Source organism: Carettochelys insculpta, chromosome 1 (assembly GCF_033958435.1).
Source record: "Carettochelys insculpta isolate YL-2023 chromosome 1, ASM3395843v1, whole genome shotgun sequence".
NCBI classification, from domain to species: domain Eukaryota; kingdom Metazoa; phylum Chordata; order Testudines; family Carettochelyidae; genus Carettochelys; species Carettochelys insculpta.
Window position 1 is genome coordinate 111,149,919 of NC_134137.1, and position 22,358 is coordinate 111,172,276.

At 47.2% G+C, this 22,358-nt stretch overlaps 1 protein-coding gene and 1 long non-coding RNA gene across 5 annotated transcripts; one reads left to right on the forward strand and one right to left on the reverse strand.

Annotated features, from left to right (window-relative positions):
• Positions 1–2,542: 2,542 nt before the first annotated feature.
• Positions 2,543–7,038, reverse strand: LOC142011011 (uncharacterized). Its single transcript, XR_012644940.1, has 3 exons — positions 6,526–7,038; positions 3,628–5,511; positions 2,543–3,432 (listed from the first exon to the last, which is right to left on the reverse strand). It is a non-coding gene; the product is annotated as an uncharacterized LOC142011011 (long non-coding RNA).
• Positions 7,039–7,227: 189 nt separating this feature from the next.
• On the forward strand, positions 7,228–18,915 carry TEX30 (testis expressed 30). Of its 4 annotated transcripts, XM_074983189.1 has the most exons (7): positions 7,251–7,285; positions 7,590–7,659; positions 10,668–10,898; positions 13,010–13,061; positions 16,586–16,791; positions 16,909–16,977; positions 18,639–18,748. In XM_074983189.1, the coding sequence occupies exons 2-6, from the start codon at positions 7,642–7,644 to the stop codon at positions 16,954–16,956; spliced, it is 555 nt and encodes a 184-aa protein (XP_074839290.1). In that variant the 5' UTR covers positions 7,251–7,285; positions 7,590–7,641; the 3' UTR covers positions 16,957–16,977; positions 18,639–18,748. The 4 variants fall into 4 exon arrangements, with proteins under 4 accessions (XP_074839291.1, XP_074839290.1, XP_074839280.1 ...); XM_074983179.1 differs by lacking the exon at positions 16,909–16,977 and having other exon boundaries at positions 7,259–7,285; positions 18,639–18,915; XM_074983188.1 differs by lacking the exon at positions 16,909–16,977 and having other exon boundaries at positions 7,260–7,285; positions 10,668–10,802; positions 18,639–18,915.
• Positions 18,916–22,358: the final 3,443 nt, after the last annotated feature.

Genomic DNA, 22,358 nt, shown 5'->3' on the forward strand with positions numbered 1-22,358 from the left:
GTGCAAATGTGGTCACGTCATCTCAAAACCGATATATTGGAATTAGGAAAGGTTCAGAAAAGGGCAACAAAAATTATTAAGGACATGGAACGTTTGCCATATGAGGAGAGATTAATAAGACTCGGACGTTTTAGCTTGGAAAAAAAGATGATTGAGGGGGGATGTGATAGAGGTATATAAAATCATGACTGGTGTGGAGAAAGTAAATAAGGAAATGCTACTTACTCCTTCTCACAACACAGGATCTAGGGGGTCGCCAAATGAATATAATAGGCAGCAGGTTTAAAACAAACAATAGGAAATATTTTTTCACACGATGCACCGTTAACCTGTGGAACTCCTTGCTGGAGGATGTTGTGAAAGCCAAGACTATAGCAGAGTTTAAAAAAAGAACTAGATAAATTCATGGAGGATAGGTCCATCAGTGGCTATTAGCCAGGATGGGCATGGAGGTTGTTCCTAGCCTCTGTTTGCTGGAGGCTGGAAATGGGCAACAGGGAATTGATCACTTGGGCCGTGCCTACACTAGGCAGCTTCTTCGAAGTAGCCAGCACAACATCAAAATAGCACGTCGTGTCTACACACACCGAGCGCTGCTTCCACATTGAAATCAACATTAGGTGGTGAGACATTGGAATCGCTATTCCTATGAGAAGATAAGAATAGCACCCTATGTCAACGTTCAACATCGACGTAGAGCGCATGTAGATGATCCGCATCCTGCTATTTCGAAATAGTGGAGTCCTCCACGGCAGCAATCACCTGAGTGGTTGAGACGTGCTGTCCAGCCCCTATGGGGCTCTATGATCACTGCGCGTGGCAGCCCTTAAAGCACTACGGACACAGATTTCCAGTGGCAGGAAGTTGAGAGCGTGCAGGCAGCAGCACATGCACATACCAGTCCTGCACACCCTCAGAGGCCCTGAACCGCCCAACCAGCACCCACGGCAGCCAGCCAGCCCCCTGAGCACCCCCAGGGCTCCCCCCCCGAGGGGACCCAGTGCCCTCTGGCAGCCAAACAGGGGGCCAAAAAGGGGCAGGGCCCTTCCTGGATGGAGGCTGAGCTCTGAGACCTGCTGGGGCTCTGGGGTGAAGAGGAGGTGCTCAACATGATGGGGAGCAAGCAGTGAAACGTAGAAGCCTGACTGGCTGAGGGTCTGGCCACCCAGAGTCACCCTGCCCACACTCTGGATCACGTCCAGAGCAAGGTGAAGGAGCTGCGGCAGGGTTACACCTGGGCCCAGGACTCAACCAGATGGTCTGGGGCCACCTCCGCTGACTGCCCCTATTTTGGGAGCTCAGGGCCATCCTGGGTCCCTGGGACACCTCCTGCCCCCAGCTTCCCTTGACACCATGACCAAGGAGCCTCAGCAGGCCTCGGAGCCGTAGTCCAGCCCGGAGGCCAGCCCTGCACCTTGGGGCCCACCTGAGGAGCCACCCTTCAGGATGGTGGAGGAGGGGTCCAGCGGCGAGGGGGGGGCTCCTCATAGACCTCTCCTCCCAGAGCACCAGCTGGGCGTCTGCCCACTGGGGTTCCCCCTACCGCGGCAGTGAATGGTCAGGTACGTACGCCACAGGGCACACACCCCTGAACCACAGGGCAGGGGCACCAGACATGACTGGGAGCTTGACCCACCCCCAGCGGACCCTGACCCACAACTGCCCAGCCACAGCATGGTCCCAGGATGGCGGCATGGCCATCAGCGCCTGTCAGCACCCACACCCATGGACAGCGCTGTGCCCTAATCCTGGGGAAGGTGGGGACCATGCAATGGGGCCACCGACAGGGACACCACACTCACGGATGGGTGATGGAGACACAGCACCCAAGGGAGGATGGGGGGCATGGGCCTTGGGTCAGGGCACAGTACCAACAGCCTTCCCCTCCCTCTCTCCCTCTTTCTGCAACAGCACCATCCGAGGCCCCAAACAGCCAGGCACCCTCCATCGTGCAGGACAGCCTGCCGGAGGTCAGACCCCACCAATGCCAGGATGGGCACGCCACCGCCGGTCCCAGGGGATGGCCCCCATGGACTCCCAGCTCCTGGCGGCTCTCCCATGGCAGGCAGAGGTGGCTGAGGAGAGGCTGTGCTTCGACCGCAAGGAGTCCACCTGGTGCCGGCCAGCATGGCAGGAGTTCATGGGGGTTTTCTGGGACATAGCCGGGTTGTTCCAGGAGGCCGTGGCTCAGCTCCCACCTCCTGCTACCCGCCCCCGCCACCCTCCCTGCTACTCCACTCGATGCCCTGCCTGCCCCACCTGCCAGCCCACCAGGACTGGAGCCCACTGGGGCTGAAGAGCGGCTGGGGGAGCCATCCCACCCCTACTTGCCAGTTGTCCCGCTCCCAGACAAAGTGGGGGGCCCACGACCCAAACCCACCAGGGGTCACGCCCCTCTACCCCCACCCCAGAGTGACGGGCCGATGGCCAAGCCGTCTGCTGGCCCTGCCATTTGTATATAGTTGTCCCGCCATTTGTATACTAAGATCCAGTTTTTGTTGTTCACATACCATACCAGACAGTTTCATCAGTTATTCAGTAATCCACAGTTTTATTTTTCAAAGAACCCTGTGAGACGTGTGCTTGTCGGGGGCGGGGGGCGGGGGATAGTGTGCAGCTGGTGGGGGCGGTGTAAGGGCGGTGGGGGCGGTGTGCGGAGGCCTGCCAGGGATTGCCAGGGAGGTGCTCAGGGGTCTCCCTGATCAAAATGGGCCCGCAGGGTCTTGCAGACCTGTACCCCCTCATAGTGGACCTGGTGACTGGGTGCGGTGGCCAGCTGGGGGAAGCCCGTGCTGGTGTCAACTGCCCACCCCTGGACGAAGGCCTCCTCCTTGCTCTTGACGATGTTGTGGAGTGTGCAGTGTGCGCCCACAACCTGGGGGATGCTTTGGAGGCCGACGTCCAGGCACGCGAAGAGGGACTGCCACCAGCCCTTCAGGTGGTTGAAGGTCCTCTCCACCACCTGGTGGACATGGTTCAGGAGACCGTTGAACCACTCCTGGCTGGCATTGAGGTGGCCAGTGTCTGGGCGCATGAGCCAGAGCTGGAGTGGGTAGGCCATCTGCCACGAGGCAGAGGGGCACGGTGGTGTCCTCCAGACGTATCTCCCTCTGGGGGATGTAGGTCCCTGCCTCCAGTCAGTGGCACAGACCCAAGTTCCAGAAGACGCAGGTGTCACGTGTACAGCTGGGCCAGCCGACGTAGACATCCTGGAAGCGGATCCAGCTCTCCACCATTGTCTGCTGGACCATGGAGTGGTAGCCCCTCTGGTTTATGTATCATCCCCTGCTGTGGTCCGGGGTGCGGATGGGGATATGGGTCCCAACTAGGACCCCAAAGCAGTTCAGGAACCCCATGGCAGCAAATCCTGTGATGGCCGCGTCTGACTTGGACGACCCTCCAGAGCAGCAAGGCACTGAGCGCACGGACCACCTGTGGGAGGGAACATGAGCACACATGAGGGTGTGCAGGGTGCCCCAGGCCCCTCCCTCCCAGCCCCTCCCTCCTGGGCACCTCCCCCGCCCAGCCCTCCCTCCCTCCCCGGCACCACTCCCTCCCCAGGCCTCTACCCAGGCCCCACTCCCTGGCACCTCACCCCCCAGTGGGTGCATGCCCAGGCCTCCTTACCTCCACGACGATGGCCTCACCCATGGCCTTTCCCATTCCAAACTGGTGGCCCACGGAGCAGTAGCTGTCTGGAGTGGCCAGCTTCCACACTGCTACTGCGACCCTCTTCTCCACGGGGAGGGCGCGCCGCATCCATGTGCCCTGGACCTTCAGCGTGGGGTGAACCACTGGCAAAGCTCTAGGAAGCTCTGCTGCCACATGCGGACGTTCCTCAGCTGCTGGTCGTCGTTCCACTCCCTCATTACCAGCTGCTCCCACCACTTGGAGCTTGTGGAGTAGCTCCAGAGGTGGCGGAGCACCCGGTGAGGGAGGAACAGGGGAGCCCAGTGGTCAGGGGCATCCCCGTCTGCCCCTGGGGAGGGCTCCCATGCCAGGAGCTGCTGGGTGGCCTCCCATGCAACACTTAGCAGGGCGCTTTCTCCCTGGGTGACATCCTGGAAGGCTTTCAGGAGCTGCTGCTGCTGCTGCTGAGGGTCCATGGCTGCTGCGACTCGTCGGTCTGTGAGAGTGTGGCTAGTGCTCTGCAGACCTCGTGCTGTGCAGGCCAGGTGTGTTTGGGAGGGGCTCTTTAAAAGGAGCGGCTTCCTGTTGCCCTGGAAGGGCTAGTCAAGCCTGTGACACCATCCGCAGGACATCCTGGCCCCTTATTTCGAAGGAGGGTGCTTGTGTGTGTGGATGCTCTGCTTTTCCATCCAGGGCGGCCCCTTTCGACATTTCCTGTCACTACTTCGACGCTGAACATCGACAGCACCAGCCCTGGGGTATGGGTGGACGATAGGTGTCGAAGTAGCCTATTTCGATGTTGTTACTTTGAAATAGACTACTTTGATGTAGTGTCCTAGGGTATACATAGCCTTGGTGATTACCCATTCTGTTCATTCCCTCTGGGGCACCTGGTATTGGCCGCTGTTGGAAGACAGGATACTGGGCTTGATGGACCTATGGTTCTTATGTTCTTAACAGCCCCAGCATTCCAGGACTTACTGAAATTAATACTCTGTGTCCAGCTCTTTTACAACTCTTGAACCCAAATTCTCTCTAACTTAAGAGCTACTGTATTAGAGTAATCCTTCCATCTTATCATCACCTCTGGAAGATGCTATGACTTAGCATATTATTTATGTTTATTACCGTCCACTTCACCTTTCTTCCACTTGTTTTATATACAATGTTTTACAACTGCTCTCACCTCTTCTGCAAACTACTGTAACCCTTCTGTTAACGCCAGATGCCTGCCAGAAGGGCCGGGTTCAACTCTTGTGGGGTTTTCCTATCAAGGATACAACCAACCGGCTCGAGCCCCCACCCAGTGGCCTGGGACAATTTCACCCCCGTGCTGGGTGCCTGTAAGGCGGTTCTCCCCCCTCCTCACAAGCACAGAGTCTGAGATAGAAATGGCTTGTTTAATGGTCGTAACCTACCCCAAGGTTACAGCGACAGATGCAGTATATCTCAGCACAGAAGAGACAAAACCCCTTTTACCCAGATACCATCCCCATATGCAGTAGAACCCAGTCTCTTGCTGGGGCTCTTGGCCCTTTTCCACACACACACAGTTACAGGGTGTACCCTCTGCGGAGCAGTCCCAAACTCAAAGCCCACAGATACATCACCAGGGCAATACTAGCTGTCCACTTGTCTGTAGCCTCCCCTTGCTATCACCAGCCGTCTGCCAGTCGCCATCGTCTACCGCCGCTCCTACCGGCCGCCCACCAGTCGCCGTCGTCTGCCGCCGCTCCTACCGGCCGCCCGCCAGTCACCATCGTCTGCCGCCGCTCCCGCTCCTACCGGCCGCCCGCCAGTTGCCATCGTCCGCCACTCCTCCTACCGGCCGCCCGCTGGTCCTGTTGTCTGCTGGTCCTAACCCCACTGCTTGGGACTGCCCTAAGGCAGAACCCAGTGATTTCAGCTCTGTGTGGCCTCAGCTGCCACTCTGTGATTTTAGCTCTTGGTATCTCTAGTGTGGGATTTCACAAACACCCTAGTATCAGCTCTATCTTTCAACAGGTGGGGACAGTTAGTCAAGCCAAGCTTATAGCTATATGGCCAAGGCATACACAGGGCCAAGGCACTAAGCAAGCTGGCTCAAGCAGTATAGTCTCCTCTCCTCTCCTCTCCTCTCCTCTCCCACAATGCTTTAAACCAGGGAGCCCTGTGTAATCAGTCTTACACAGCTAAGGCGACTGCCCTGTCCCCCACAACAACCCAGAGCATTGGTGAGATCTCACAACTCCTGCATTAAGTGTCAGCTTAAATTGTGATTTTACAACTACATGTTTACAATAGACCAAATCTCATGGCTTACTTGCTACCCATTAGGCTTTGCCTGAAAAGGTATCACACATGCACACCTTTTGCATTCTCATGCAGATGACCTCTGGGAGACTCATTCCTCCCAGCCTTCAGCAGCACTGCATTCCTTCTGCCACATTCCCTACACTAGGTTGATTTTTTAAACCAATAGGGTCTCCTTCTTCTGTTGTGGCTTTTTTGGCATTTAGTGAAGAGTTCTTAAACTATTTCTAATTATCCCTCCCCCCCCCCCGTTCTAATTAAATTAACTCCTGAAAGTGGGGAAATACCTACACTGCCTAAGATCTGACACAGGAGCTCTGTGGCCCTGGCACAAGAGGCATAGGTGATGCTCTGGACTTCAAGTGTAGCATTATTCTGCAGAATCTGCAGTGTACAGGCACTTTCTTGGGGCTACCTAGCAGCGTGCACAGAGATGTGAGGACAGCACTGACTATGCCCATCTACCTGGCAACCCTAATAAGCAGCATCCACTGATCCTGAGCTCCCCCTTTTGCATATGAACACAGACTCTGCACATGCCATAAGACTCATTCTCTCTCCCCTATGGGGTGATAATGGAACTCACTTTCTAAAGTGGCCTACCTTTAGAAGAGACCTTGATGGTGTAAGATTTATGAATGGTTTCCTTGATGAATGGAGAGAAACGTAGGGCAACACATTAACCCTGAGGAGGATAAACCTGAAGAAAACAATCCCATAATTTGCCCTACCCCATACAATGATCATGGGCATTCCCAAACGCACCTTCCTTGCAACTTTGCCTTAGCTGGGCCCAGCAGATTTTGGCCACATTAAGGGTTTGGCCCCGCACGGGGCGGGCGCAAAGTGGCAGGTGCAGTAAACCAAGGGAGAAAGTGCTTCGCACAATGAGGAGAGCAGAGAAGCCCAATCCTGACATCGCTAGAAAGCCGCCGCACAGCTACCAGGTTGCTCCTGCCGAGCACGGAACTGCTTTTAGCAACATGAGGCACAGGGGTGGGAGGGGGCTCCAGGCTGGGTAAGGTGGTCGGGGAGGGGGCTCTAGTCTGGGGGAGGGCGCTGGGGCATGGGAAGGGGCTCTGGGGCAGGCTCCAGGCTGCGCGGAAGCAGGCTAGAGCGCAGACAGGTGAAGCACATACCCCCGGCTCCTTGCAGGGTCGGCGCTTCTATATGCGCGCGCGCGCGCGCCCGCCACGCACCGCCCGCTGGCCGCGCTTCCAAGGGAGGCGTATGCGGCGCCAGAGCGCGCGCACCGACTAGGTTCGGAGAGCGAACTACAACTCCCAGCATGCCTCGCGCCCGCCCTCATGCGGCCGCGCACGGGCGGAGTACGGGAGGGGGGGGTACGGAAGCCGGTTTTGCGGTAGGTTTGCTGGGGTGGCGGGGGCGGAGAGGGAGGGGTAGGCGGCTATCCTGGCGCTTTGCGTGCCGCGCCCTTGGGGAGCCAGCGCTGCGCCGGCGGGGGCGGGGCTTGGAACGGCAGCGCCAGAGCGCTCTCAACCTGGGGGTTGCAGCCGGAGCAGCTGGCTCTAACCCCCGCCTCCCCGCGCTGCTGTGCGCGCCAGTTCCCAGCCCGTGCCCCCGCCTGCCCTGCGCACAGGGGCTGCGTCCCGCGGGGCGCGGCTGGCGTCCGGAGGCGACACAAACCAAAGTCCCTTTTCTTGCAGGGCGGTGGCGCGGAGTTTTCGGGCAGGCGGGCGCCCCGGCCCGGCAGCGGCCATGGCTGAGTATACGGAGGTGCGTCTGTGGAAATACCCCTGGTCGGGTTTGTGAGGCGCTTGGACGAAGTGGAAGCCAGCTCTGTACACCTAATTGCCGCGGAACTGTTCCGACGCCCAAGGGCAGGAGGGGTTTGGTTGCCCTGTTTGTTAATCTTTAAAGAGACTAGGAGGAAATTGATTAATTTTGACTGTTAAGTTCACAGCAAACTTAAAAAATCAGGGGGCTGCGGCAGTGCGTTTCCTGTTTGCTGGTCCCTCTGTTTGACCCGGAATAAGCAGCTGTAGGAGGTGTTTGTACAGCAACTACACAAGATTCCCCACCCGTACACCAGCCTCCTCGTCCTCCCTCCACGCCACAGTATCCCTTGCTCTCTTTGAGCGTCTGCACCCTCAGCCTTTCCCCAAACCCCATTGTACTTTCATTTTCCAGCCGTGCCAACAATTGCCCACCAACCTTCATACTTTAGACTCCTCTACTGTTGCCCAGCTATCCGCCAGTCACCCGCAAACGAGCGCTCCTCGCCTGCCAGAAGGCCAGGTTGTGTTCAGCTACATGCCTTATTTCAAACAGTACTCAGGGCAGTAATGAACATAAGATCAAGATTATAGTTTATGCAAATAATTTGCATATAATATGCAAGTTAGCTTGTTAACAAATTTGCATAAAATGTCATACATGAAGCAGAATCGAACTTGGCAGCTGTGTAAAGAGTGGGAGCTACTGTCAGAACATATTTCCTGGGTTTTGGAATTGCACCCTGCCCACTCTCCTGGTCCAAAATGCAGGTTGAACCTCTCTGATCTGTCACACTCAGGACCTGACGGGTGCCAGAGGAGAGAATTTGCCGGCCCATGAGAGGTCAATATTGTCTAGCAGCATTGCCAGCACTACCCTGTGTACTGGGCTCTTAGAAGATATTTATGGGCAAATTACACCTAAATAACAGCACAGAATGCTATGGCTGTGTCTGGATTGCAGGCTTCTGTCAACAGAAGTTTTGTTAGAGTGTGCATCCAGACTGCAGATCTCAGAAGAGATCTGCCAGTTGGGAGCGTTCTGTCGACGTTGCTGTACACCTCATTCCATAAGGAAGAAGGGATATCTCGACAGGGATATCAGAGAGGTAGCTGTGTTAGTCTGTGGCTTTAAGAACAACAAGAAGTTTTGTGGCACCTTATAGACTAACAGATATTTTGGAGCATAAGCTTTCGTGGTCAAAGACCCACTTCATCAGATGCATGAGTGGGGGTGGGGTGGTTTCAGAGGGGTATTTAAAGAGGGGAGTCCCAGTAAAGGGGAGGGCTGGAACTGACAAGGTCTATTCAGCAAGGTAGAAATGGCCCAGCATCAATAGTACTTGGCAAAAAGGGTGACAGTTCTGAAACAAAGAAATTTCAAAAATCAAATGGAGAGAGAAATCTCTGAGCTGCAATTCATTTGCAAATTTGACTCCATTAACCAAGGATTAAATAGAGACTGGGAGTGGCTTGCAGCTTACAAAAGCAGCTTCTCTGCCCTGGGCGTTAATATCTCCTCATTAGACTCTGACAAAGGATCACATCCCCCTGTCTGATCTAACTTGTTTTTTCCTCTTTTGATAAGTACTATTGATACTGGGCCATTTCCACCTTGCTGAATAGACCTTGTCAGTTCTGGCCCTCCCCTTTACTTGGGCCCCACTCTTTAAATACCCCTCTGAAACCACCCCCCCCACCCATGCGTCTGATGAAGTGGGTCTTTGCCCACAAAACCTTATGCTCCAAAATATCTGTGAGTCTATCAGGTGCTACAAGACTTCTTGTTCTCAGCAGAGCGGTTTTTTCCAGGATTTGGACACGTGTGGACAGGCCAAATGTTGGAAAAGCCTCTCCTGACAGAACTGTTGGCAAGAGATATGTAAATACGTTGCACAAATTTACATCTCTTTTGTCAGCAGTTCTCCACAATCTAGACACAGCCTAATAGCCAGAATTGGTGGCTGGAAGCAAGCTTTATGGGACAGGAGACTTGGCCACACCCATGATAAATGGTCATTCAGCCAACTAAAATGCTGGATTATGGATGTTGCTGGACAAGAGAGTTCCCAGTTAGAGAGGTTCAACCTGTAGCTGAAATATTTGGATCTTTGATGATGCAAGGGGGAAAGGAGGTGTTACTTCAGGGATTATAAGTAGGAAGAGTGATGCATTTTCCCCTCTCGTGCATTTATCTTTTTCTATGGTGTATAATCACTTATTGCTGTGTATTACTTGCTGTCTTTTTTCCTCTTCCATGTCCCATTGTTTTACATATCTGCAAAAGACACTTAGAGCACATAGTAGGAGCCTTCTTTGTGTTTCTTTGAAATTGAATTATATATCTTTGTATAGCACTCACTATCATAATATCTGAACACAGAAATTCAAATTAAAGGAACACTGTCAATTTAAAACATTTTTTCCTACTGTAGTTACATGTAATACCTAAAATTAATGTATTGAAAGAAGCCAGATTCATTTTTCACCCCCAAAATCTTAATGTACCCTGGTCACTTACACTGTTTCACCTGCCTGGATTCCGCAAGTGGTTCCAACTGGGTGTGAGAGAATTTCTATAAATAGGAAACTTGTTATTTTTTAAAAAAATTGAGGGACTGGACTGTTATGGTACCTGATAAATATATTTATCGCCTGTATAGATATACACACTATATTTAAATTGATAGTCTTTCTGCATGTACCCTCACCACTCCCCTGTAACTCAGGGGAGCATTGTTATCTTCATTTTACAGCTATGTCTCAGTTTCCCTAGAATGATTACTGGCTTTTCCCGGGGGCCCCAGGAAGTGATTGATTGAAACAAGAACAGGAAAACAGATCTCTTGACTGCTAGTGCATTGTCTTACTAGCAAGGCCATCCTTCATTCCTTTTGAATAAGAGCCCAGAATGGTGTGATAACTGCAAATTATTTATGGCATAATATCCTGAATGTGCAAACTGGAAATATTTCTTGTGTACTTTACGATCTTTATTTTTATTTATAGGTTAAAGTGAAAATACCTTTTGGAAATAAATACCTGGATGCTATTTTTTCAGTTCCAGACAAGATATTAACACATGGAGTGATTCTTACTCATGGAGCTGGAGGAGATATGAATTTCTCTCATTTAGTTTCTCTGGTAGCCTATCTTGCTTCCAGTGGAGTTCTGTGCATGAGATTTACTTGTAAAGGTCTTAACATTGCTTATAGGACTAAAGCATATAAAACAGTTGTGGTAAGAAAAGACCAGATTCGTATTTTAAATTCTGGAAAGTTTAGAGTCATAGCAACACTCGAGAATACTTGTTAATTTAATTTTATCAAAATTCATTGAAACTCTCATATGCTTTTTTGCATGTTGTGTTTGTTGTCACAACTAAGCATTAAAGTGTTTTGTTGTAGAGTTTAGGGTCAAGAGGGACAAACAAATTATCTAGTCTTTTCTGTATATCACACACCATCCACCCACTTCAGCACCAATCCCAAGAACCAGAATTACATATAAGTAATTGTCAGGAGACTAAACTGTTGTGTGCTTTGGGCCCAAAACAGGAGGGACTGGGGTATGACTAATGCAGGGAATTGATTTGATTAGATATACCAGATGATCCTCGCAAGCGACCCCGTTGCATGTTATAGAGGAAGATAAGTAACCTCAAGAACCTCAGTTTGACCTGGGGAAAAACTCTTCCCCATCATGAAAAATGGTGTATTTAAGCCTTAAGCCCAGAGAAGAGGTGTCAGAAGAATTTCCTTTTTGACTCCCACTGGTTACTGGCTGAAGTTCTAATAGCATGAGATTTTAGGAACAGAAGACATGAGGGCCAGAACTGACCTTTAGGGCTGCTAATACTGGCCCCCCCCAATCACAATAAGCAAAAATCATAAATCTCTCTCAAAAACTTACTCAGCTCTATCTTAACTAACTAAATTGTGTTCCCTTTCTGCTTCTATTGGGAGGCTGTTCCTAAACCTCACTGCTTTTGATGTTTAAAAATCTTATTTCCAGCCTATGCTTATGGCCAGTTTATACCAACATTTTCCTTTAAGTTGTCTAGCTCTTTACCCATTGTGGTTCCCTACAGCATATTGACAGAGAGTGGTAATATCCCCTCTTGGCTTGTTTAGCCTAGCAAAACAAAGCTCAACTCTTTTAGTTTCCTCCTTTTCTTGTGTAACTAGTTTTTATTGTATTTGATATCCTTCTGCTGTAATCAGGACTACATTGAGCTTTTCGGAACACTCTCAAAGATCTCTCAGAGCTTTTTCAGTGCTGGGACAGATGGGAGGGAGTACAGCCTCTGAAAGGGTGCAGCTTGTTCTGGCTGGGATAGGAGATAGTCCCAGGACTTTGTCCACACCTAGTAACTGGAGAGCAGGTGCTGCACTCTGTGTCACACTCACACCCAAAATTCAGGTGGTGTCTACAGTAGACATAGAAGTCAAACCCCGATATGCAATTTTAGCTATGCCAGTTGCATGACTAAAATTGATTAATCAATGGTCAACTTTCATGTCTGTCTACAATGGGAGAAGGTCGACCTTCCTTATTCCTCGCCTCTTGCGAGGAGTACAAGGGTCTATGTTGACTCCCTGGGAGCATCATTTTGCGCATGCACAAAATGAAACCCTGGAAGATTGACCCTGGGCGGGTGAATCTTCTGCTGTAGTGTGGCTCTAGCCTTAGATAAGCCTAGTGAGTCAGAGAGCAGTACTCATTTACTTGGCTTAGTAAAAGAAGAACAGAGTCCAGCCATATGAGATTCTATTCACACTTTGACATTGCAGTTGTTTTATGTTGTTTTTTAACACAGTATTTTACTGAGATTAGAGCTCACTAATTTTAATGAAGACCATACAAGGAGCTTTATGTTGGAGTTTCTTTAAAAACGCACAATATTGTTTTTCAAAACAGATCCGCGGTTAAGAATTCAAAATGTATTGTATTGAAAGTTATTTAGAGAACACTGGAAGAATACTTTTCAATTTTTAAAAATATTTATAATTCATAATCTTCTGGAAACTTGAAACTGAAACATTCCCTCACTACACTTATTGCTTTTCCCTTGAACACATTGGTGTATTATTGTAAGGTAGCTTATGAATATTTGGAAAATTATGAATATTGGGTTTGTTATGATGTTTTTGCTTTAAAGGTATTGCAGAAATAGTTGTGTGTGGGTGTAAGAAAGTGAGCTGAAGACATCAAATATAGATAAGATAACTTTTATTCGGGGTGGGAGAAATAAGGAAAGTGTCCATTTTCAGATTCTCTAGTTACAATAATTTTTACTGTGTATCTTAAAATGCTGTTTTAAAGTAATTAAAAATGTTTCATTTCCTTAGGAATATTTAAGGTCCTCTGGTGAATATAAACTTTCTGGTGTCTTTCTTGGAGGTAAGTGGTGAAGTGTGGGTCTCTGTTTACAATCCTAGCCCTAATGGTGGTTTAAGAGTACATTGTATAATTATTCCATTCCTGAGGGGTTGGGAAATTGGAAGTCCTTATCGTTGATTCAAAAGGCTATGAAGCCTGTAGCTCCTGAGGCTCTGCAGTTGTGTCTACATCTATTGCTTGACCCATAATATTATACAAATATAACTGAGGGAATATATGGATGGATATGAAATTAGGGGAAACCGAAATCAGGTGCCCAGTTGTGATTTCCATATACTTCCAATTAAGTACTTCATTGATAGTGTCTGTCTTTTATACAGTAAGGTCTCAACATTCACAAACTTAAGGTTCACAAATTCAATTATTCGCAAGTGGCTTTGAACGGCTGCTTTCCTGGGACTCCTGAGTACGGAGCACTGGCAGCTGCCACTTCCCGTTGCTCTGGGGTGGGGAGTGTTGGTGACCATGACTTCTCGGTGCTCTGGTGCGGAGAGTGCCGGCAACCACCACTTCCCTGGAACTCTGGTTAAGAAGCAGCTGCCATATTTGCAAAATTCAACATTTGTGAAGGTTCTCGATATGGAACCATGACACTCAGTAGTAGTAGTAGTAGTAGTAGTAGTAGTAAATAACATATATAGTAAACAGTACAGAAATACTTAGTAATATTTTATAATCTATGTTTTAACAATAATTTTTTTCTGGTATGTTTTCTCTCCAGCCATCTAATTCCAGAGTATCTAGAAAGATACTAGTTTTTTTCTTTATTTTAAATTGTTTCAATACAAAGTGTGTAGTTTAGAAAACGTATAATAGAGTAACAAGATTCATTTCTTGGGTAAAAGTTACCATTTGTCACTTTATAGTGTTTAATGTTTTGTGGACATTATATTTGTCAGCTGAAACACACATTAAATTCTGGACTTGCAGTAAAAGGCTGTGGCAAGCTGCATCAGTATACAAACTGCAGTTTTATTTAATAAAACATATACTGCATGATAAATGGAACATAATTTAATTATTCAACCCATCTGTACAGACCCAGGTCTGCATGCTGTAGCAGAACAATAGAAGAGATGGGTTTACTTACATAGCCACCCCCGCGTGTTATCAAAGGAAAAGGAATTCACACGTGGAGTAGATGAGTGGAATTGTACTTGCTTATACAGTAGGGTCTCAACATTCATGAGGGTTTTGTGTTCAGAACCCTCATGAATATTGATTTTCATGAATCTGGGGAGGCTTGGTACCCCAGGGAAGCAGCAGCTGCTGTGGTGCTCTGGCCGCGGGGAAGTGGTGGCTGCTGGCGCTCCCTGCCTGGAGCCCTGGGAAAGTGAGGCCACTTGCGAATAATTGAATTTGCAAATGTGGCACTTGTGAATGTCAAGATTCTACTGTACTTGTTCTAAATTTGCTTCCTTGTAAAAAGGAAACCTAAAAAGAAATTGGATCTCTAATAAACAAATTTCTTTAATATGAAAACAAAAAGCAGTCAATTAGCACTTTAAAGACTAGCAAAATATTGAGTATCTAAAAAAAATACAGATTGAACCCCTCTTGTCTGGCACCCTCGGGACCTGATCAGTGCTGAACCCAGGAGAATTTGCTGGATCACAGGAAGGTCAATATTGTCTAGCAGCGTTACCAATACTTCCACTGCTTACTGGGCTCTTAGAAGACATTTAGGGGTAAATTACATCTCAATAACAGCACAGAACACTGAAAGCCAGGAACAGAGGCTGTGAACAAATTTTATGGGACCACAGGAAACGTGGCCACACCCATGATAAATGATTATTCAGCTAACTAAAATCATGCCAGATTATGGTTGTTGCCAGACAAGAGAGTGCCAGGCTAGAGAGGTTCAACTTGCACACTTAAATATGTATGTCTGAATAGTGGAAATGCTTGTATACTGGTACTTCAGCTCCTCTTCTTCCTATTCAGTCCTCAGACCTTTTCTGTAGGGCCGTGTCTACACTAGCCTGCTCCTTTTGGAGGGGGCATGCTAATGAGGGATTTCAGAAGATGTTAATTAGGTGCTTCCATGAATATGCAGCACCTCATTAGCATAAGGGCAGCCACGTGTGATTCACATGTGTCGCTTTTGGAAAGCATGCCGCCCCTGTACCTGGGGGCCTTTCGAAAGAACCCCCTATTTCAAAAGTCCCTTTTTACCCCTTTGGCTTTGGGAAGAAGGGACTTTCGAAATCAGGGGATCCTTTTGAAAGGCTCCCGTCTACGCGGGCGGTGTGCGTTTTGAAGGCAGGGGCTAGTCTGAACATAGCCTAGGTCATCTTCTAGGTTACTGCACTGGTTAATAGGATTTACATGATTCCAGGATTTCTAGTTCTCCTATTAAGCAAAAGCAGTGATGGGAAGCCATGAATGGTGAATGGGCTGCATCACTAGCCATCCTTCACCTAAGTGGGCTGCAGCAGCCTGCAGACCACAAGGGTTGCACCCCCAGCTCCATGGTTACCCCTTCCCTGTGCACTGGAGTCCCACACGTACTTGTTCCTCCCCTTCTCTCCCAGCACTTTTGAAGCACACCAATCTCTTGATTCATGCTTTCCCTGCTTTTTTCCTCTCCTTTCCTGATCTGGAATGCTGCAAGTCAGTTGTTTGTGGCTCCTCCAGCTCGAGGACAGCATGCAAATCAGTAGATTTGTGGCCCTGCAAAAGTGCTGGGAGGAGGGGAACAAGCAAGGAAGTTCAGAGCTCCAGCGTCCCAGGACATGAGAGGAGCAGCCAGAGGGTTCACAGGCTACAGGTGGGGCACAATGGGCTGCATATGGCTGCAGATTGCCAACCTCTGAGCTAAAGACAAAATCAAATCCTGTTTGAGTGCAACAGACCTCATAAACTTTAATCCTGCCATCTCGAGAACCTCAACTGAAAAACTTGATCCACCAGCTCATGTGGCTTCTTTTGGGGTAGATACCTTGATGACCTCGTATTGTCCTTTGTAGGATGACCTCATGCAGATTTCTTTTTTCCCAGATTGTATCTATGTACTTCTGGTATAGTACTCACTTGAGATGAATCTGGTGTATGCCTGTGCCTGATTTGAAATGTGGGTCACAGGAACTTTAGTTTTACTCATAGCAGACTAGGCAGCATGGAAATAACCAGTATAGTGTCCTTGTGATACAAGAATATATTAGTAACTGTAATATAGCATTTAAGGACCAGGAGATACAGTTTGTTTCTGTGTTCTTCATTTTGCTTAAATATGAGCTATTGTACCCTGCTTCCTCCCCCGCCAACCTTAACCCCCCCCCCAACGGGCAGATGGCCCCAGTTCAGTTATCTGATAGCACCAAAATTCTGTGTGGTGGCCTCCAATGATTTGGTAAACAAAAATCCCTATTGTCCCTCCATATTTGTTTTGAAGAGTATATGTCATGTTAGTATAACAACATACAGTAAATTGGATAATTTTTAGGAATGATGGTTTTCAGTGTAAATTTAAATGATGTGAGAGTAAACATTTGTATTCCTTATTTTTAAATGGGAGGTAGGTCGTTCGATGGGTTCACGAGCTGCTGCCTCTGTGATACGTCAGATTAGTGAAGATGACAGTGAAGATTTCATTTGTGGACTGATATGCTTGTCTTATCCACTGCATCGACCAAAGCTTCAGTCCAAACTCCGGGATGAAGATTTGTTTTTTATTAAATGCCCTGTGCTGTTTGTCTCAGGAACAGAAGATGAGATGTGTGAAAAAGTGAGTTCCTGTGTGAGTGCAGTTATAAAGGGGGAGGAAATAGGAAACTGTGCTTAGTGTTAGTACCCAAAGACAATGGTGATAATTGTTAATCTTCTAACCACTGATGTTCTGCAGGGTGCTCCAGGCAGAGAATTCTATCATCGAATTGGGATGCTTTTCTGATGGATACCATATCTTCTCTGGGTATAGCCTGATCATCTCTGCTACAGACAGTTTATCCTTTGGCATTTGAACAGAATTTAGTTGCCTTCTGAATGGACCAGATAGCACCAAACGGCAAATATTCTTTTTAAAAAGGCTTTGAGGAGAATATATGTGGCTCTAAAGAAATCTTAGCTCCCATCCCATTTCAGATTGCAGAAAGTGTATACTGCGTTATACTCTAAATTTATTCAGTATATTTTTCAGAGCAAATATAAATATTTTCAGCAAAGTTTACTTGCTCATTGGTGCTCTCTCTGCCTGTGGTGGAAAGGGTTATGCAACCAAATTCCATAAAAATATCAAAGTGCTAGTTACCGTCAAGATGCTATTTTCAGCAGGGTCTGGAATTTATCCTCTCTCTTTATCACGTGAAGTAAATATATGTGTAAGTCAGATTTGCGTTTACAGGATCCTCCTGCTAGGGCTTAGGACTCTCTGAATTTAGCAGTCCAGACTTGGGAAGTGTTTCTGGCATTTCAGAACATTTAAATTACAAATGAATGAATGAATGAAATGAATGAAAATTATTAGCAAGCATACAGTGTGCTTGGAGTGCACACTCCTGTGTAGTAGTTCCATTTATTCTCTGCGAGTAGGTCTACACAGAAAAATTATTTCAAAATAACAGCTCTTATTTCGAAATAACTTTGCTAGTATCTACACAATGCAACACTATTTCGCAATAATTTTGAAATAGCGTTTGGCTTATTTTGAAATAGGTAAACCTCATTCCATGAGATAAAATACCTATTTTGAAATAGGGAATAGTCTATTTTGAAATAAGCCATTGTTTGCCCAATGGCTATATTTCAAAGTAGGCTGTATTGTGTGTAGACACACTATTCTAAAATAGCTAAGGGCTATTTTGAAATGTGATTCGTGTGTAGCATGTTATTTTGAAATAAACTATTCTGGAAAATCTCTTCTAGAGTAGCTTATTTTGAAATAAGGTTTCTGTTTAGACATATTCTGAGTAATTTAGGTATTTGGCAAGTCCTCTAACAGGGATGGGGAACCTCCCATACGCTGGCCACCCACTTCATCAGGGTGGTAGCTCCTAGCTGCCAAATACTTTATTTATCTGAGTGTCCGCAGACATGTCTGCTCCAAGATCCCCATGGCCGGGTTTGCCATTCCTCGCCAGTGGGAGCTGCAGGAGGTGGTGTGGGATTGGTGAATTCCAGCCACTGGGAGCTTGGGGGCTCCATGCCTGTAGAGGCTCAGGTAAACAAAGTGTCTGGCAGCGCACCAGCAACTAACCTTGATAAACCACAATCCTTCCCCCAAATCCAATAGGGTAGGAGCTAGTCTGAAACAATTATATTGATATTCCATTCTTTGCTGTGACCTATGAGACTGGCCTCCACATGTCTGTAAAGTCCCCTACATTTTTTGCAAGTGGTTTTACACATTGACAGGAGGAATGGGTGGTTTTAGAGTGGCTTATGGGAAGTGACTTCAGATAGATACGTTGTTCTCTTTTTGTTTTCTGACCTTTTCATGTGAGGCATTAAATACTCTGAAGAAATTAGACTGTTGGATTACAATATCATAACCATTTAAATGCACTCAGAATTCTATTTGCATTTTCAAATGCTGCCTGTTATGCATGTAACTATTTTTCCTCTTGATTTGTATAGAAATTATTAGAAGGTGTGGCAAGCAAAATGAAGGCCCCTAGGAAAATTCATTGGATCGAAAAAGCAAACCATGGCATGGCAGTGAAAGGACGAACAGAAGATGATGTTATAATGGAAATTAGCACACAGGTTTTTTCTTGGATCAAAGAAATAATTGAACAGGAAGAAAAATAACTCCCAAAGTTAAACATCTGTTACACTGTTTTCCTAAATGTAAAGGGCTTGTTTGACTTGTTAAAGAATGTACTAGAAAAGAGCTATTCCTATATGAGGCCAATTTATTCATTACAGGTCATTCTGCAAATATTAAGTTAAACACAAGTATTTTGTGAATCCAAAACATCTGTGCAGTGTAAACAGGGTAGTATTACCTTTTTTGTTAAAGGCAAAGATCACAAAATATGCAAACTATAAACTATATCTTTAAGCAGCACTTCCCATTTCACCAGCCGGTGGGAAGAGAGGTAGCAGGGGCATGCTGTGGTGGCACAACTATATCTCAATGTTAGTGGAATTTATAGCATTTGTTGGTCTGTGTGATGAAGAAATATTCCCATCCTCTTTTTTGTACTAATTTAGTTAATGTTTTTCAAAGATTACTGCAAAATAAATTAATTTTTTTACTGGAATTGAAACTTTAGACTGATTTATTCCCAGCTGTATTGCAGACACCATGGTTAATTTGAAAAAGTCACATTCAGCCACCCTTGCACTCATTTTTGAGGGGAAGAACCCATTTATGGCTGAAATTTCAGGGGTTAGTCTCTGTTTCCTTATACTTTGTGTGCACATTTACTCTTTTGGAAACAGGCTATTCTGATTTGGCTGCTTTTTACACCTTCTTTGTGCAGTAATTACACAAAGTGGGAAGCAGTAGAGAATTAGGGAATGTATGTTTAGTTTCTTTGGGAAAGTGAAAAAAACCCCAGAAGGGTCTAATCTGCCACTTTTGAATTATTTGGTCAGCAAAAAAAACTTTGTCTTTTTAAAAAGGCACAAGGTAAACTTAAAAGTTCAAAAGTTTTCATATCAAAATTGCTCAAACAACTGAAAATAACAAAGCATGACATTTAGTTAGGCTTAATTATTTTCTGTGTAAAGTCTGGTGGAGAAATGAAAAATAGAAAGCCATTAGATATCAGAAGTTTGTTCTAATGTGTGCACATACTTTCCATTTTATAGAGGCGTATACTAGTTCTAGTGTTATGGATTTGGAAAGGCACCATTGTGCTTTTTCTTTTATGTATTTAATAAATTCTTAGTGCAGTTTAAAAATATTGTTTTACAAATTTCAGCTGTACCAGTTTGCTTTAGCTGGTGCATGTGCATTATAACTGCTTGATTGCTGAGTGTGATGTTAGATCAGTGAAGGCCCAGTTTACCCCTTGTGGTGAAACTTTGCTGACATCCACTACAGACTTCTGCTATATTTTGATTGGTTTGTTTGGACTTCCAGGTGGTTTTATACTGATATAATTGCATCTGTAGTAAAGCTTTTGCTGGTATAGAAATACCAAAAATCCCACCCCAAACTGATAATACTATACTGTCAGAAGTTTCCCAGGTAGAACTGGCCTAAGATTATTATGGTTAAATACATGCAACAAACTGATTTAGAGTGACTGCAGAGACACAGCTCAGTCCCTGACAGAATCACTAGCATGAATAATGTGACAAAGTCAGACCCAACAGCTGCAAGAAGATCCTAATTATTATATATTAGCCCTAGAATGTTAAAGGTCCTTTTACCTACAAGCTGAGAAGGTGTTATCTTAGCTCAGCTAGGAACACCTGAAAGCAATTGAGGGCTGCAAACTCTCACTCTGGGGAGAGCAAGGAGAGGAAAGCTATTAGGTGGCAAGTGGCAGCAAGGAAATAAGCTCTTCCAGGGTGAGGCTGTACTTCAGCAGTGCAAAATCTGCAGTCTGAATCTGGCCCCTGGGTTCCCTGGATCTGGCCCCTGAGGGCTCGGGGTTGCCTCTCAAGCATCCGGCCTGGTGTGCAGTGCGGGGTGTGGAACCCAGAACCTCATAGGCTGGAGTCAGGCAAGCGAGGGTGGCATCCACCCGATGGGTTCTGCCTGGTAGTGGCCTGTAGCAGCTATATGCACAACCGCTGCCTCTACTCCAGCAACGGCTGGTGGAAGGGCAGCATTGCCTAGGGATGTGTTTTCCCGGCTGGTCTGATTGGCCACAATTCTGGCCAATCAGAGCAATGGAGGGCAGTGCCTGGGAGCAGTGGGGGACAGGTAGCCACAAGGGCCCCGGGGAGCTGTGCTATGTAAATGTTCCCCCCAAACAATTGCCCAGATACCTCACCCCAGCCCATTCCTGCATCCCCCTCTACCCAGACCCCACTGTACTCCTGCATTCCCTCCTCTTGCCCAGACCTTCGATCCTGCACCTGCACCCTAACAGTGCCACAACTCTCAGCCTGCTTTCTGTACCCTCCCTCCTGTCCAGATACCACACCTCAAGCCCGCTTCCTGGCAGCCCCTTCCCACACTGAAGCCCTAATTCTTGGCCCCACCCTAGGTCTTGGGGGAGCCCACAAAATGTACTAACCCTGCCCCCCCCAGGCTCTGAGGCTGGTGTGCAAGGGGAATGAGGGGGGGTGTCTTTTTTGTGTTTGTTTTTCAGTTGGAGACCAAGTCAGTGAGGCTTAGTTGTTTTGATGCTCAGTGGCTATTCACCCAAAAAGTTTCCCTACCTCTGCTATGCTCCTTCCCATAGGATAGCCAAATAAATCTCAGGACTTGTCTATGCTAAGCGTAAGATCGACGCAGTCAGAGTTGATCTTCCAGAGTTCAATTTTGCACATCTGGTGAAGATGCGGTAAAATCGATCTGTCCGGTTTGGTAGTTGATCCCTGTACTCCACGCTATCACATGGAGTGGGGGAGGTGGACGTCAGAGTATAGAGACTAGGTCTTCACTAGGGAAATAAATGAATTATGATATGTCATTTTTAGCTACGCAGATGTCGTAGGTAGAATTGCATATCTGAAATCAACTTATTTCCCTAATACAGACTTAGTGTCTGCTAGGGAAGGGCTGACAAACCAGGCCAGCCAACAGGAAAACACGTTGCCCCAGCAACATGGAGGCAGTGGAATGTACGCCCCCCTCCTTTTGTTTGAGACTGTTTCTTTTTTGGCTTTTTTTGTTTGGTGGAGGATCACCCCTCAGGCCGACCCTCAGGTGTACCCTGAAAATATGACCAAGGGAGCACAGAAAGGGGAAGGCAAACCATACCTGAGTGGGGCAGTAACCCTTGGCCTCTGTTGCCAGAAAGGGGGTGTGTTAAGGTTGGCAAGAGAAAGCTTCCGCATGATACAATGAAACCGTTCTTTTCACAACCCTTTACAGCAAAACCAGTTAGCCAGATATTTCTTGTTTTTGTCCATGTTTCTGCAAAAGTGTAACACCCATTAAGGCTTCAGTGTTGTTGGGACAAAAGGAACCTAATACAACTTAGCTGCGTCCTCGTGGCCCTTCCCTTTCAGAAAGGGCATGCAGATACAGCTGATCAGAAAAGCAAATATGGCATGGATTTAAATATCTTGTGCCTCGTTTGTATATTCCTATGTGATCTGGCTTCTAGAACAGCCATTTCTGGAAGCCAAAGTAGCTGTGTGGACAGGATTCATTTGAAAGGATACGCCACCCCTTTTGAAAGCACCCCATCCACACGGCTGCACTGGCGTCTGGAAATGGCTCTT

Excerpts from the sequence above, each read along its gene's own strand:
- TEX30 (XM_074983179.1), top strand. Across the intron at positions 10,899-13,009 it reads AAGCATATAAAACAGTTGTG|GAATATTTAAGGTCCTCTGG; the intron begins GTAAGAAAAGAC and ends TCATTTCCTTAG. Across the intron at positions 13,062-16,585 it reads TTCTGGTGTCTTTCTTGGAG|GTCGTTCGATGGGTTCACGA; the intron begins GTAAGTGGTGAA and ends AATGGGAGGTAG.